Genomic DNA, 15,487 nt, shown 5'->3' with positions numbered 1-15,487 from the left:
GAAACTTTGAAGAACTCTGAAATAAAGCATCATTATCTCTAACTTAACATTCAATCAAATGACCACTGAGAGGAATTCTGAGATCCACATGCTATTAAATGAATTGGAACTCAGTCGTGGTGTGTTACTAGTAGGACTTTGCTTCTGTACTGAGCTTCATTTTCCAGTCTGAATCTATACAGCTGCTCTGCAATGAGGAAAATTGCTCTGAGCTGGTGGGAGTGGAGGTTTGTAACAAAGTGTGCTGGAACACACCCGTGTTGCTAATGAGTGGAAGGGAGCACATGGTGGCTGCAAGATGTCCTCCGTAACCCGAACTGTCGGTCTCGGTCCATGTCATGGTTAGCCGTCCCCTTCCTAGAAACTCTGCGAAGAGACATCCTTGCTGTGCACCTCAAGCAGTCAGCTCGGAGACAGTGTGATGGTGGAAACTGTGGTCCCCCATCAGCCCCAAAGGAGTCCTCCTAAATCAAGATTAAGGTGCGATGACAGCACGAAGGTAGACTGCTGCTGCCAGTGTCACCTCAGTTTGGCACGTAAATAGCAGCCTTCGGTCTCCTTATGCAAGCACATAAAATGCATAGTAATAAACTGTGACTTACCCCACTTTCAGGTGCCTGGCCATATGAAAAACAGTTAACCCCCTAGACCTACTGCTACACAAATATGCTACCAAGGACAGGTGATAGGCAGCACCAGCGTTGTACTGTGAGCAGCATTATTTAGATGTGTTCTTCCTGGGATCGTGATGCACGCAAGGTTTACATGTTAGCAGGCTTGGCTTTATAATTAAGGAAACGAAGCATCCATAAGCAGCAAAACAAAACAAGAGGCTTGAAATCATCCTCATTTTGTATTATACAGAATTTCTATATTCATCAGTACACAAGCGATTGCTAAACAGGTCCTCACTACATTTACTTGCAATTCAAAACAAGGTGGTTATTATGCAAACAGGTTAGCTTTGTGGAGGCATCTCCAGGGTGAGCTTAACCCTGTCCTGTTTGGTTCCTCTTGTCTAAGTCTTATAGGTCTGTAAATGTTCATGTTGTTATACAGAACGGTGGCGTTATCGGCCACGTAGTGCGGCTGATAGTAGTTAGCCTGGATGGCCTTCTGTGGTGGTGGGAGTGTGAATGAGACGTAGCTGGGCAAGGAATTAACTCTATGGAGAGGTGACTGGGGGCTGAAGTTGCTGAATATGAGAGTTCTTGGGCGTTGCTTGGTCTGGTGGGTGCTGCCAGCTGAGAGGCTGCTGAAGGGATTGGAAAGAGTGTTAGTGCTTCCCTCGTTGCTGTCAGGGAGGCTGCGTGGAGGGGCCCAGCTCTTGCTGAACAGGAAGGGCATGGTGCGCGGTGGCGACTTCGGTCCCCTCACTGGCTTGGACAGCGCGTAAAGGTGTCGGAACTCTTCATCAAACAGCTCCACAACTTGACCCGTGAACTTGGAGAGGAGGTTGCGGTGAACCTGGCCACATAACCATGTGAAGCTGGAAGGAGAGACAAGGTAAGGGTTAGTGTTAATGTCAGCCATTAGGAACTGGAGAACCCCGCAGGGGTGGTGCGAAAGGCAAATGCGCTTTACTGCTGAAGCTTCTTGTCTAAACACCGGATGAAGATGGTGTCACAGTTGAATTTCAGGTCAGTTCACATCAGTGCTCTTTGACTTGGATGAAGCTTTGTTATTGCAGCTGCCTCTAAAACCGTCAAGAAACCTTGTAAAGTTATACAACCTCCTAAAGGGAGTGGTGATCCAGATCCACTGCAGGACCAAATGTCTGATACAATACCCAAGGTTTGGGTGTCTGTTCTATGGAAAGGAGTTTAGACCCCTCTTTTGAGTACCTCTCTTCCATGCACAATGCTTAAATTAAGGTCTTACCATGTCTCGTCTGAACCCACATAAGTTATACCTTCCCTGCAGAATGCTCTGCCAGTTGGTAACTCTCACCCACTCAAAACAGACATTCGAAAGACAAGCAAAAAATAACCATCCTTTGTTTTCATTTTGTTGTACTTTTTCTGCATTGGTCAAGAGAACGCATAAAAACACATAAAAACCCAACCTCCCTGTCACACCCCAGTCCCACAAAGCAAACTGCCACACCTGACAAATACTTTTTTTCTTCACTACAGAGAAAATGAAATTATAAATATTTCCTACAGCCCTTCCAAAAATAAAAATACTACTTTGCTATAAAGTAAGGGAGAAAAACCGCAATAGTTTTCATTCTCGTAGTCCAGAGACACACCTTAGGACACCCCATAGCTTGTAAATGATTTTTCTTTTATGTGCTTCCCTAATCCACTTGGCAAACATAAATTTGTGCTCTTTTACAAAACCACAAGCCAGCTTGGTTGTGCTGTGCAGGCTGCCTTGTCTGAGCAGCAGCGGCATCAATAAAATAAGCGTAGTTGAGAGAATGAAATGTAATTACTCCCTGAGCTGACCAGGGCTTGAGCTGTGCGGCAGAGGATAGAGAGCAGTGTTGGATTTGAACCTGAGGTTATTCTGTGTTGGTAAAACTCTGCCCCGCTTATTCCTGCATGACTTTATTAGCTATGCTGGATTTGCACAAGGATTGCTCAGAGCCAGATTTAGCTGTAGGTGTGTGCACTTTAAATCTTGTTCTTGTCATGTTTTGACAAAACTCTTGTGAAACTCAGTGGGACTGACAGCCTGAGCTGACGCTAAGGGAATAAAGACACGATTTACATCTGCCCATTCGGAGCATTCTTAAAGAGGGTTGGGTTTGGGGCATACAGTGGTTTTATACTATTGCTTCAGGAGCAAGGGGAGGAGTGAAGAAATCACTAGTTCAGTGCCACCGGGCAACCCTACAATATATACTGTACATTTTATGACTGGACATGAAAATATACACTAAGTTACTAAAATACAGGTGCTTCTCATCCACTTTGTTCAAATCATTCTAAATATGGACAAAACCTTGGGAGCTGAGGTAAACAGCATGGCAAGCTAACTCCCTGCTGTGTGGGTAGCATCTGCTTTGCTAGCTCAGCATTGCCTTTATTCACTAAGAAGCACTCTCTAATCCTTTGTCTAACTGTTAAGGAGATAATAAGCTAGGAACAAATATAAAAACTCATTAAATTAGTCTGGGATATCTATGCTGAAGGTTACAAACTCCTGAAGAGGCTGGGGTGTGGAGTGGCAGGTTTATACTTTATGTGCTAGAGATGTATCTAGTTTATAAAAGAAAATTTAGAGAGAAATAAAAAGTCAATTATACTTATAAATGGCTTTTAAAAACCCAACAAAATCAGAGGAGAAAACTGTTGTACCCAATTTTGATAATTTACTCCCACATGTAACTTCCTGAAGTACCTGACAGACAGATACTCATCTGTGGCTCATCGATCTTATCTGTAACCCTTGCAAGCAGAGAAAGTTGGATCAAATTAATAGCCCAAAGATTCCCCATGGACTGATGGGAGATGGGTCAGCTGTAAAGTAACAAGGTGAGACCTGCATGATTTTAGATGAACATTTGTGGACTTCATGTAGTGAGTCACAGCAATTTACATTCTGTGCACTCTGCTGAAGAACAAAGCAGAACTTGACATAAAGACTTAACAGGTTTTCATTGGCTTCATTCTAAGAGGAAATTCATTGTTTAGGTTTTAGGCCCTGTTTTGTTCCTTAGTTTACAATTTGGAGTGCTCTTTTGGGAGAGGCTCAGAGAAGTCTGTTATTGTCACTATCTGCCCAGAAGGATCTTTTTTCTACCAGGCGTCTTTGAGTGAAGCACATCAGAAAGAAAAGAAAGCACAAAGAACCACTGCCTAGCTTGGGGCCAAAGCTGTAGCACAAATTCAGTCATTAATAAATATTTCTCAGCCATCTTTCCAGGGCTTTGTCCCAAAACCTATGTCCTATTCTGGATCCTTTCATTTATGATTGAATTAAAACCCACCTCTCCTGTCCAATCTTCATTTGCACTGGACTTGTTTTTTTCTGAGTGTACCCTCTGTGTTACTGCAGCTGCAGTTCATTAGGGATGCTCTCATCCCTCATGTTTACAGTGCTACAGTAACATGCAGCATGACACGCATTTAATCTGTCATGGAAGGACTGGGTTTTTCAGCTGAGCTTAGGTTTGACTTAACCTACGCCTTAGTGTTGCCTGCTGGTGGGATAACCTCTGTGTGAGAAACCTGCCCCACCGGAACCAATGCTCTCGGCAAAGCAGCCCAGTGTCACATGTTAGATACTGGCTCTGAAGAGGCCGGTGGCCTTCGGAGTGGCAGCTGGGGAGGTACTCTGCTGCCCCTGAGGGTCAAGGTCTATGCTTTCTGCTGTTTTCATTTTGCCGCCTTTAGGAGCACTGAGTTCATGCACTATCTAACTTCAAATTAATTTTAAAAAAAAAAGGAATAACATAGTTATAGTAGGATGAAATAGCATAATGCAGAGACAGCAAAACGACATACTGCATCCGAACCCCACACCATAGACATTGGCAATAAAAATTGAGAGGAAAACTGGAACTTAAAACACTTACTCATGCCTGCACTTGTGCAGCCACATGGCTGGAACAGCCTTCAGAAGCTTCTTAGCTCCAGCCTGCCCTGTGTGGCAGGACCATGCTTATCCACCTGATCCAAGCAATGGCTTTTTAACGTGGTTTTAAAAAACACTCCAGAGCAGGAGATGCCACAGACTCAGTGGTGATCCCTTTGCCTCTAACTAGTTGCCAGCTTCAGTCCTCTTCATTGTCCATTAGGCAAATACATTTTGTCCCCAAACACTTTGGCTAGAAGCAGTGAGCCAGGGTCCCTTTTAGAGCAGTGTGTCCTGAAGGGCTATTTAATTTCCTCAGCCTGTTCCCCCAACTGCTATTACAAAGTCATGCAGAGCACAGCACTCTGGTGAAATTTGCTGTTGTATTAGTTTTAAGATCTATTCCAATTTGATTTCCAGCAAATGCATTACAGAAGAGTTTGAGTCCGTTTTACTCAACATCATTCTTGTTTATACCTGCAGAGGTTCGTGGATAAGGTTTAGGGATAACAGAAAACTTTCAGATTAATAAAGCGAGAGCTAGCACGCCTACAGAAATGTCACGTAGTGATAGCCAGCTGTAACCCGTGTGAATCTGCAAACTGGTGCTGAGCATGCTGAAGTTAAATAGTGTATAGACTTGTTCCTCACCACCCTCTCTGCTTGTTGGATAAGGGATTATGTAGTTTGATAAGGCTCTTGAGGTTAGAAGGTATTGCAACAGCAGTAGAGAATGACAGAAGTGACTCTGCACCGGACTTCAGGTTTTTCTTTTTTTTTTTAGGATTGAAAAGAGAAGCCAAAAGCAAGTTTCTTGGCTGAAGAAATTAGATGTTGTTCTGTCCCTCTTCTCCCACACACCCTTCACTTCTACTCTCTATATAAATCTGCTGTTGCGTTTCTACACATCTTTAGTGAGGGATTAAAAAAAAAACTGAAAGAACAAGAAAACCACAGAGTGCCCAATAAAAAAAAAAGTCTGAGTGTTCACTCATTTTTGTCTGACAGTTCATTTGGAAACTGAATGAAAACTGGATGCCCACCTCTGTGCTCCTGCAGCCTATGCTAACCCCACGTATTCACCTTTACATTCATTACTATAGTTGTATAATCTTCCTGGTGGCACAGTTTTATCAGACTAGAGGCATTTAAGCCTCCAAATCATAAACCGGGATTACAAAAACCAGTCTCATCCTTTTAATTAAATAATCACCTCTGTAATTTTTTTCTCTTGTGTGTTTGTATCTGGATTTCTAGGATACACTTTGGTCATTTGTGAAGCTTATCTATGTAGCCATGAGGCATAGGAACTTTATTTGATGCAAGCTCAGAGTCTCCTGAAATTCCCTGACCTGAGGATCTTGGATCTTAATTAAAAACCCAGTTGTCGAGATGCTACATCCTCTGCCTGAAATAATTATAGCAGCACAGAAGTGGAGAGTTACAGACTCAGCACACAAAAAAAAAAAAAAAGGGAAGGTACAACAGTCATGTAGCCACATACTGCCTACCTGTTAATGAAACACAAGAAAAAAACAGTAAGTCTCTGAAGTATTTCTGTTTTCCCTTTAATCACTAAACTTGTCATATGGAGAACAAATCCTCAGATAAGCTGAATGACATATGCTACATTAAGGGATCCCGAGGGAGATGGAAATGTATCATGTCTCATGATCACTGCATCTGAGGACCCAAACAATGAGGAAAGCATAATACTAAGCTACACATATTTCTAGTTCTGCTCCAGGGCTGCACCAGCAGAGTTGTTTATGTTACTTTCTGAACATTTAAATTAAATACCACGCTCCATAAAGAACTAACATCAGCTTTAAAGCAAGTTAAATGGATTATTGAAAAATGGCACATATTTGAAAACATGAGGAGGTTTTGTTCAAAAAAACTTCTCACCTGTACAAAAATTTCCATGGCACTTTTTGGTGAAATAATATTAAAAATCATAAAAGAGCACTTAGACGTGAACTGCAATGGCTTATCTCACCTGTAAGATCCAGAGAGCACGTATCTCCAGTCAGATATAAGAAATTTTTCTTGTATTTGTCCTGAAAATTTCCTGCCTGATTTGGCACAGTAAACCTCTCCAGTAACACTGCGGACTGAAATATTCTGTAAAGAAAAAAAAAAAGAACAGAGTGAATTCCTTTTTTTTTTTAAATTAAAAATCAGAAGGAAAGGTCCCTTTTCCCCCACTGCCCTTAGTTTTTCACTTCCCTGATGCCTGTTATGATTTCTTCATGGACTCTCAATGTTATATTTGAAGGTTTGGGGCTAGAGGAAACCTAGCCAAACTCTCACCTGCCACAGGGTTACTTGTTTCAGTGGGAATATAAACCTGCACGGAAATTCATACAGATGGAGCAGTGCTGTGTAACAATAACTTATGCTGCTGCTACTGAGTATGAGACGTGTTCAGAGCTGAGAGCAGTCTGTTACCTGTGCTGACAGCCCAGCAGCCATTTGCTCTAGCTGTAAGCTCCCTTGTTTTACGTTGGCTGTGGCACAGTACACAGCAGGGCAAAACCTCTGCTCTTCCAATCCACCTGGGCCTGCAAGGACGTACACGCTGCTCTTCTAGTGCAGCCCAGACGAATGCCGTCCTGCAGGATCAGGTGCACACGTGTGAGTGGGGAAGCAGGTCAGTTTGGCCACGCAATGCTCTGCACTGTCCTTGTACCTGAGCAAGCGCATTTAAGGCAGGCCAGGCACCCCACCCAGACCCGACTCTGCTGTCCGTTCATACACTTCGCAGAATCACGGCCTTAGCAAATGAGCGGCACCAAGGATCTGGCTCACGCAAGCCTGCGTATTGTAGCAGCATACTTAGAATAGATAGCACAGGATTGTTCTTCCTAAGGAGTGGGGGTTTACAGACATGAACACTGTTACGAGTGTGTTTTATTAATTTCAGTTTCTTTGTGTGTTTTGGGTGGAATTCAGCTGTTGAAACACCAGTGTCTGGTGCATGTAAGATGCCCGCAGGTCTCCTGCATGCCCTCCAGCTGCCGTTCCAGAAGGCCGCTGCCTCTGCGGCATCAGCCATCCCCACCAAGATGCCACAGGTGCCCTACAGCATCTCAAGCAATAATTGAAATGGTCCCTAGGAGGTTATTTTTAAGGTTAGTTCCCTCTGGCGGAGATGAAGGTGGACTAAGCTAACAGCCAGCTAAATTTGAGGCATTATCTTTAAAACAGAGCTTTAACAATATGTTTTATCAGAAACCACCTAGTGCAACCAAGGTATTGTCATGCAAAAGAATTTTGTGTGCCCGCTACCCATGGCTGCCAGACCACAGCTGCTGCAAAGTTATTAAACAGAAACAGTTGTAATGCTTATGTTAGACAACTCTACTAGGGGACTTAAGCTCTGTTTTAAGACTTCAGGGCCCAGATTAGTTCCATCTAAGGACCTAATGCAAATGCTTTAACTTCCTGTAACATCCATGGAAAAACATAGGCATCTTCAGAGAGGAATTAGGCACGCTAATGCTACCTCTGGAAATCTCTTGCTCCCTTTTAATTACAAGGTGGACTAACCCTAGCATAACCATGCTTCTAGCTCAGAGTGCCTCAAGTTAGGCAGGCGAATCTGAGCCTAAGAGCTTCACAGAGCCACAGTACCTTGAAGAGATCCTCAGCAATTTGCAACTTGTCGCACATCTCCGAGAAGAGGTTTATATTGCCATGATCAAGCAACAGGTAGACAAACACCATGCGCTTGTTAGCTGCCTCCAGGAGGTCACAAAGAATCTCAGTGTCTGTGAACACATCCATCACAATAGCTAGCACCTAGGGGGGGGAAAGAAGGGGCATTAGCAGAGTTAATTTATATAACTTAAGGTTGCCTGTGAGGCCACTGAAATGTAGGTTGTTTTGTTTTGTTTTTTTAAAATATTCCAACAAACACAAATCTTTGGAGATATATGTGGATATTTCTTCTGGTTTTCTCCCTAAGTGCCCGAATCGGTAAACCTATGAGACACGTTGTGTCATTGTTTTATTGCTCAAATAAAGCCAATATAACACACAACATATGCACTTCAGTTAAGCTCTTTTAATCATAAAACACAAGATGACCCATGAATTTGTAGGTGAGATTTCAGCACTAGGAAATATATTGAAGTGCTAATCAGAGCATAATAAGGATGTAGCTAAAATAAGAGACCGCAGCCCTTGCCAAACGGCTGACTAGCTTTTGTAAGTCACATGCATTTAGCAAGAATCACTGGATGACGCTTCCTCTGTTACGACTTGCACGTCGAACGGTCCTGGCTTTAAATCCTCACTCTGTCGTTGGTGGTGGGGTGACAGACTGCAACAGCTCCACCTTTTTTTTTGTTTTTTATAATGATTTATAAATTGATTGTTTCATTTTAACCATACATCCATGCTTCCCAATTCACAGCTGGCAGGACAGTCTCATGACTTGGGCATAAAAGCCCCAACAGCTACTTCAATGCACAGCCTCCAGCCAGAGTGGATTGAGGGAACAGTAAATGTGGTATAAACCCACTTCTATACTCTAGCCTCTACGCTCAGCATTGGGCACGGCCTCTTGAAGGAGCTGGTCTTCGTTGATGTCTGCTGTTGTCCATGGGAAGGGTCATCTCCCTAGGGCAATTCAGCCCAGCTAATCCCTGACTTATCTTCAGAAGGTGCCTATTTCTCCATTGACTAGAAAGGGAACCCTTGGTGATTGCACTCACAGGATATCATCTTCAATCAAAACAAACTTTACAGTATCTCTGCAGGTCTGTCTTACTAATTGTTTCCAACTTGCACTGAATCTTACTCCAAAGCCTGTGCCCACACCTGCCAACAAGCTTATTCCCTGCACCCCGACGAGGCAATCCTACAAGACGAAGCACATCCTGTGCGGCCAGCATCCTGTTCAGGCAAGCCAAATTATTCATGGAGAGGTGAGGATCCCACACCTTCCTCTGCTGCCAAAGCACGGTGCTTTAGAAAGGTCTTTGCCAGTGCTAGGTAAGTGGCACAATTATGTCCAATATCTCACATCCACACTTACTGTTAACTTACCTTGTCTTTTTAAGCAGCACAGTACTGCATCCAGCCTCACCGGAGCTCCAGACCACGCTCAAGTACTGCTTTTTCACCAGCTGTTCCCAACTTGTATTTCTGCACCAGACTTTCCTCTCTCACTTGCAGTACTTCTCAGTTCTTTGGCCTAAATTTCATTTTATGATTTGAGCCTATTGCACAAATGTGCTAAGATTATAGTACTACTTGCCAATCCTTTGTAGTTTGATGTCATCCACACACAGAGTCTTTATTCTGTTGTTTAAGTTGTTAATGAATATATCAAATACTAGGCTATCCAGGATAGACCCTTATCAGATACTAATTAATAAATGCTGCCATTGAAAAACTGCACTCAAAAAGCAGTTGCCAAATTTATACTGTGATTAAGCATTGCTCCAGCACCCTCTTGTAATGCAAATTAGATGGATAAGAAGGTTATGTGAACCACGGATTTTTATTACATTTCCCACTTTTTGCCCTACAAGGTTTCTCCTCTCGGGACAGAAAATTGGCCTGGGTTGATACTTTACCTGATGCTCATTTTATTATTCCAGAGACATTTCTTCTGTTACTGTACCTTTCTGATGCCGCCAGCTTAAAATGATTGATTTGTAATTCCCCTGATGTGCTGAGCACTTGTAGCTTTTGACAGGGCAGTTGCTAACGGGGATTCTTCTCCCCTGCCATTACACTCAGCATTATCAGACCCAGCACTGGCCCTTGCAGGAGAATAATCAAGTGAAAGTCTGTAACTCCAGCGGGCTCCGCAGCCTGTGCCGGACAGCAGGCACTACAGCCTGGTTCTGTTCCTGACCATTCCCCTGTGAAACTGCCAGTGGCATCTGGAGTTTATACAAGGGGAAAACTCCTGGATGATGGTAAACACAGCCCTGAAATGTCAAATATTTTTTTTCCAGGAAAACAGGAAAGCTGCCAGAACACACATGACAGAGACTTTTCGTCACCCTCCAGCTGCTCAGCTTCTAGCTTCCCAGTGCGTGGGCAGCCTGGCTTGCGGCTGGCACCTCTCTGCGGCCCCCGTCACTTGTCTGTTGTCAGGGGCATCATCTGCACCTTTTCCACGTGCCAAGTTACGCTGCAGAGTCTCTGTATGGAGCCCACGTCGCATTTTTAGTGGCACTGACAATGTATTAGGGATGAAAGGTCTTTTTTCCAAATAATTTCCTTCCTCTGGGGACAGCTGCTGGCACACCAGACACACATGCCCTTCTCTGGGCTCCCCTTCACCCACATGAATCTCATGAAACAACCTCTAATGGCTCAGAGCTCACTTTAGCTTAATTCTCATTACCAGAGCAATGGTCTGAACAGAGCAAACCATCCTGCTGGTGATGCACGAGAAGGGATAGAGCCCAGCTGCCCTTCATACAGCACATTTGCTCTGCAGGGTTAATGGGAGTTTAAAAGAAGAGGGAATGCTTTTTTTTTTAAGTCACCAACATGAAAAAGTGTTGGTGTGAGTACAAAATAAAAAGGCACCGCCTGTGTTCAACAACGGACTCTTTACAGCCACTTCTAGAACAAAGCTACACTGCAAGGCACAAGGCTGGCTCGGATCAAACACCGCCTTTACCTGATCTTTTTAAGAGCAGGAAGAAAACTGAGTGCAGAGGGAACAGCAATTCTCTCCCCATACCTGAGTGGTCTTGTTGATGTACCGGCGTATGATGTCTCTGATGTTGCTGTTCTTCTCTGTTTGGAAATACACAGTGGCGGTGGATTTTTCCTTTAAATAGGGCTTCTCCGCTGTAATCCATGTATGCAGCAGAGCTGGCTCATTGCTGTCAGAAATGGTGGGGAAGTAGGTCCCTGAAGGGAGTGACCCGGCATCGTTCTGGTTTGGCACAGCCGCCCCATCAGGGGCCAGGGACTCCTGCGCATAATAGGACTCCCTGGTGTTATCCTTGATGTACTGGGCTTCCACCGAGGAGAGGAAATCCACCTCGCCCTCTTTGCTTAAAGTTTCAAGGTAAGAGTCCGTCCCACCGTCCAGGAAGGCATCGGTGGCCAACCTTATGCTTTCGTTGTGGCTGAAATCTGTTTTTGTCAGCTTCGGGGACTGGTTCTTGATATCCTCCAGCCTTTTCCTTATCTTGCCCATGTGCCTGGACTGGCTCATGGCTCTTTGTCGCAGCAGTCGATCTGCTGGGCAGGCACCATGCATATGCGCGGCACAGGCAGCGCAATCGTCTTTCTTGCTTGGAGACTGCATTCTGGCGTGAAATCGCCTCGTCTGAATGGATTAACTATGAATAAAAATAAAAAGATCTTATTACCTCAGGCAAATTCACACTCCCCGATTTCGCTGGTACAATTATCTTCAAAAAAAAAACCCGAAGCTTGCTTCTCAGGTGGTGGTGTACTTCGGCAACAATCTGTTTCCAGATGGGACACAAGTGCAAAGTTGATTAGATTGCTTATCTGAGAGGCACCCACCTCACCCCCAGGGCATACGAAGGATTCAAGTCCCTCCGACTCGGTTGTATTTCCCTTCCTGTCGCATCCTGTGAAATGTGAATGAGGAAAGCACTCAAGCAAAAGCAGGTAGGTTCCCAAGCATTGTTGCACAATCTTCAAAACACCTTGAGGCTTCTCTGTCTTCCCATAGTATTCGTTAGGGAGCAAAAACAACTCTGATGTTGAACCAGGACAGAGACATCAGCCATGTCCATAGCTTCAGAACAGCAGAAAGGGTCACGGACTCTTGTCTGCACCTACATGCTGCCAAGCAGGCTTAAAAATAGACTTGAACTTCGTCACTGTGCCCCGTTCGTAGTATGTTGCTATTACCATAGCCGATTCACTCATTTATTTCTTTAAAGCTTTGTGACTACGCCATCCTATTAAAAGAAAAATACCCCTTCCCAAACATCCTGAATATTATGTGGAGGGAGGGTTGTGACCTGGCCTCAAAGCATCAGAAATACAAACACTCATCACTTGATTGTGCACATTTAGGGCTGTTTGGTTGGTTTCTTTTTTTTTTTTTTTTTCCAGGCTGCAGCTTCTGGAGTCACGTTGTCCCCGTGGCAGCTCAGCTGCTGTCATTAGCAGGACAGAGGCGCAGGTTTGCAGCGGGGTGAGAGGTGCAGTGCCTCCAGGGAGCCAGGCCGACTGGTATGACTGTGCGGAGGCGAGGAGAGCCAGGGTGGGAAGGCACCCTGCCTGAGGTATGCCATAAATACCTGTGTGCATGCTTTTAGGCAGAGGCACGTGTGACACAGTTTTCTCACACAGGTTGAGTTTGCCCTCACCCCGTGAAGCTCTGCATCCGTAAACCGGTGTGCCACGGCTCCGGAGGGGAGCGCAGGATCAAGGGGTCACACCACTCTGGGCTCTTGCACGGGGCTACAGGCTGCTGAGGGCACGTCTGAGCGCGGAAAAGGTCCTGCCGCTCTCCCAACACGCTTGGGAGCATGGCCGTCCTCGGGGCCACTTGGAGCCACACAGGCCCAGTTCTTCCATGGTAGCTTCCCCGATTCTGGGTCTGATTCTGTCAGATGCCTGATGGGGGGGAAAAAATGATTATACGTGAGGATGACACAAACATATATATATATGAAAAGAGAGGAGGTTATGAAATGGTGCAGATTTTAATCCCGGAGCCACAGAGGGCACAAACACCCACCTGGGGGCCGAGGAGGGGTGGTGGCGGGGCCGTCCCCGAGCTCCTGGTGTGATTTTAGAAACTATCCTGTCCCTCCCCCCACCCCCAACATCCACCCACAGCTGTCAGACGCGGCCAAAAGTCACTAATTATCTACTGACCTGTTCTGCGCAATTATGCAGAAAATGATGCCGCCTAATTAACCTGACGTGTAAGATGATTCTATGATCGTGGCCAGTCAAGGCCAATCGGGGCCTCCCGGTGCCCAGCAGGGCTGTACCCCCCTGCCCAGGCCAGCGCTGTCACCTCGGGTCCCAGGGTTACCCACACCCACACGGTCACCCTGTACCCACACCCACACGGTCACCCCGGTGTCCCACCCGGTCAGCCTGGTCCCCACGTCGCAACAGCTGGGCCCCAAGCCGGCCACCCAAGGCTGTCACCATGGGGCCTCACACTGTCACCCCAGGGAAGCCCCGCTGTCACCCTGGGGTCCCACGCGGTCACTCCCACATCCCACACGGCCGCCACAGGTCCCACACAGCCGCCACAGGTCCCACACGGCCACCACAGGACCCACACAGCCGCCACAGGACCCAGACGGCCACCACAGGACCCACACGGCCGCCACAGGACCCAGACGGCCACCACAGGTCCCACACGGCCACCACAGGACCCACACGGCCGCCACAGGACCCAGACGGCCACCACAGGTCCCACACGGCCACCACAGGACCCACACGGCCGCCACAGGACCCAGACGGCCACCACAGGACCCACACAGCCGCCACAGGTCCCACACGGCCACCACAGGACCCACACGGCCGCCACAGGACCCAGACGGCCACCACAGGTCCCACACGGCCACCACAGGACCCACACGGCCGCCACAGGACCCAGACGGCCACCACAGGACCCACACAGCCGCCACAGGTCCCACACGGCCACCACAGGACCCACACGGCCGCCACAGGACCCAGACGGCCACCACAGGTCCCACACGGCCACCACAGGACCCACACGGCCGCCACAGGACCCAGACGGCCACCACAGGACCCACACGGCCACCCTGGAGCTCCACGGTCACCACAAAGCCCCACACCGGCTCCACTCGGTCACTGTGGGGTCCCACACGGTCACTCCGAGGCCCCACGCAGTCACCGCGGGACCCTCCAGCAAGGAGCCCGCTAGAGCCGCCGGAGCAACGGCCGGGCCGGGCCGGGCCGCCCCTCGTCCCCCGGCGGCGCGGGCGGAGGCGGCCGGCGGGCCCTGGGCGGCCCCGGGGGCGGGGGCCGAGGCGGGGCCGAGCGGCAGCGCCGAGAGCCAGCGCGGAGAGGCTGCTCGCAGCCGCCTCGTTAGCGCAGTAGGTAGCGCGTCAGTCTCATAATCTGAAGGTCGTGAGTTCGATCCTCACACGGGGCAAAGGCGGGCACCTCTTTTCTTGAGGCGGCCGCGGCCCCCGCGCTTTTGGCGGCGACAAAACCGCAGAAAACCGCTCTCGAGCCCCGCGGCTTCGTCGGTGCTGTCGGGATTGACGACGCTGTAGTTCGAGGGCAAGGGCCTGTGTTGTGGGCTCACGGAAATGGTTTCCGCGACCGAAGTTGTTCAAAATGCCCTTTGGCGGCGGGCGTTCTGCACGCCGGCTGTCTGCGAGCCCGTTTCAGCCTTGGGGAAGGGGGAGAGGGGCCGGGGCCCTGCTCCCGCAAGCCTCGGTGTGCATGCGCGCGGCCCAAGGTGCCGGCCAAAAACTTTTGTGGGTTTATTTTTTCTCCTTAAATGTAGACATTATGACATGCAAGCTCCAAGGCAGCCATCGGAACAAGGCACTTTCCTCGTCCGCTCCTTCTGCCTCCCGGGGCCGAGCCGTGCCCGCTGCAGTTTTTCCTCCCTCTGAGCAGGACCGATGCCTCTGCCCCGTGCTCTGCTGCGGGATGCAACGAGGCTTCCATGGATCCCGGTCGCTACTCATGCAACTGGTCCTGGTTCTAGACACAGAGCATGCTAACGTGAACATCGGCCTAGCAGCACAAAAATGATTGGTTTCATTTAGATCCTCTGGCCCCTTTCTTTATCATGAAATGTACCTGCTAATATGTATAACAACCACATGTATCTCCAGCAACGGCGGTTCCACAGCCTCTCTGGGCCTTATTTTCAGTGTTTGGCTCTCAGTGGAAGGGATTTTTTTTTTTTCTCTAATTGCAAATTTCCTTGCTGCAACTTGTAGACTCCACTTACACATCACTGACAAAAACAACATTTTGGCAGTGGTTTGTT

General features: G+C 47.4%; 1 protein-coding gene and 1 non-coding gene across 2 annotated transcripts; one reads left to right on the top strand and one right to left on the bottom strand.

Moving 5' to 3' along the window:
* Positions 1-945: 945 nt before the first annotated feature.
* Positions 946-11,815, bottom strand: FAM83A (family with sequence similarity 83 member A). Its single transcript, XM_009485489.2, has 4 exons — positions 11,240-11,815; positions 8,161-8,328; positions 6,524-6,648; positions 946-1,489 (listed from the first exon to the last, which is right to left on the bottom strand). The coding sequence occupies exons 1-4, from the start codon at positions 11,813-11,815 to the stop codon at positions 946-948; spliced, it is 1,413 nt and encodes a 470-aa protein (XP_009483764.2).
* A 2,744-nt stretch (positions 11,816-14,559) lies between these two features.
* Positions 14,560-14,632, top strand: TRNAM-CAU (transfer RNA methionine (anticodon CAU)). Its single transcript has one exon. It is a non-coding gene; the product is annotated as a tRNA-Met (tRNA).
* Positions 14,633-15,487: the final 855 nt, after the last annotated feature.

This window comes from Pelecanus crispus, chromosome 2 (genome assembly GCF_030463565.1).
Source record: "Pelecanus crispus isolate bPelCri1 chromosome 2, bPelCri1.pri, whole genome shotgun sequence".
Lineage (NCBI taxonomy): Eukaryota > Metazoa > Chordata > Aves > Pelecaniformes > Pelecanidae > Pelecanus > Pelecanus crispus.
This window is presented reverse-complemented; position numbering and strand designations above follow the sequence as displayed.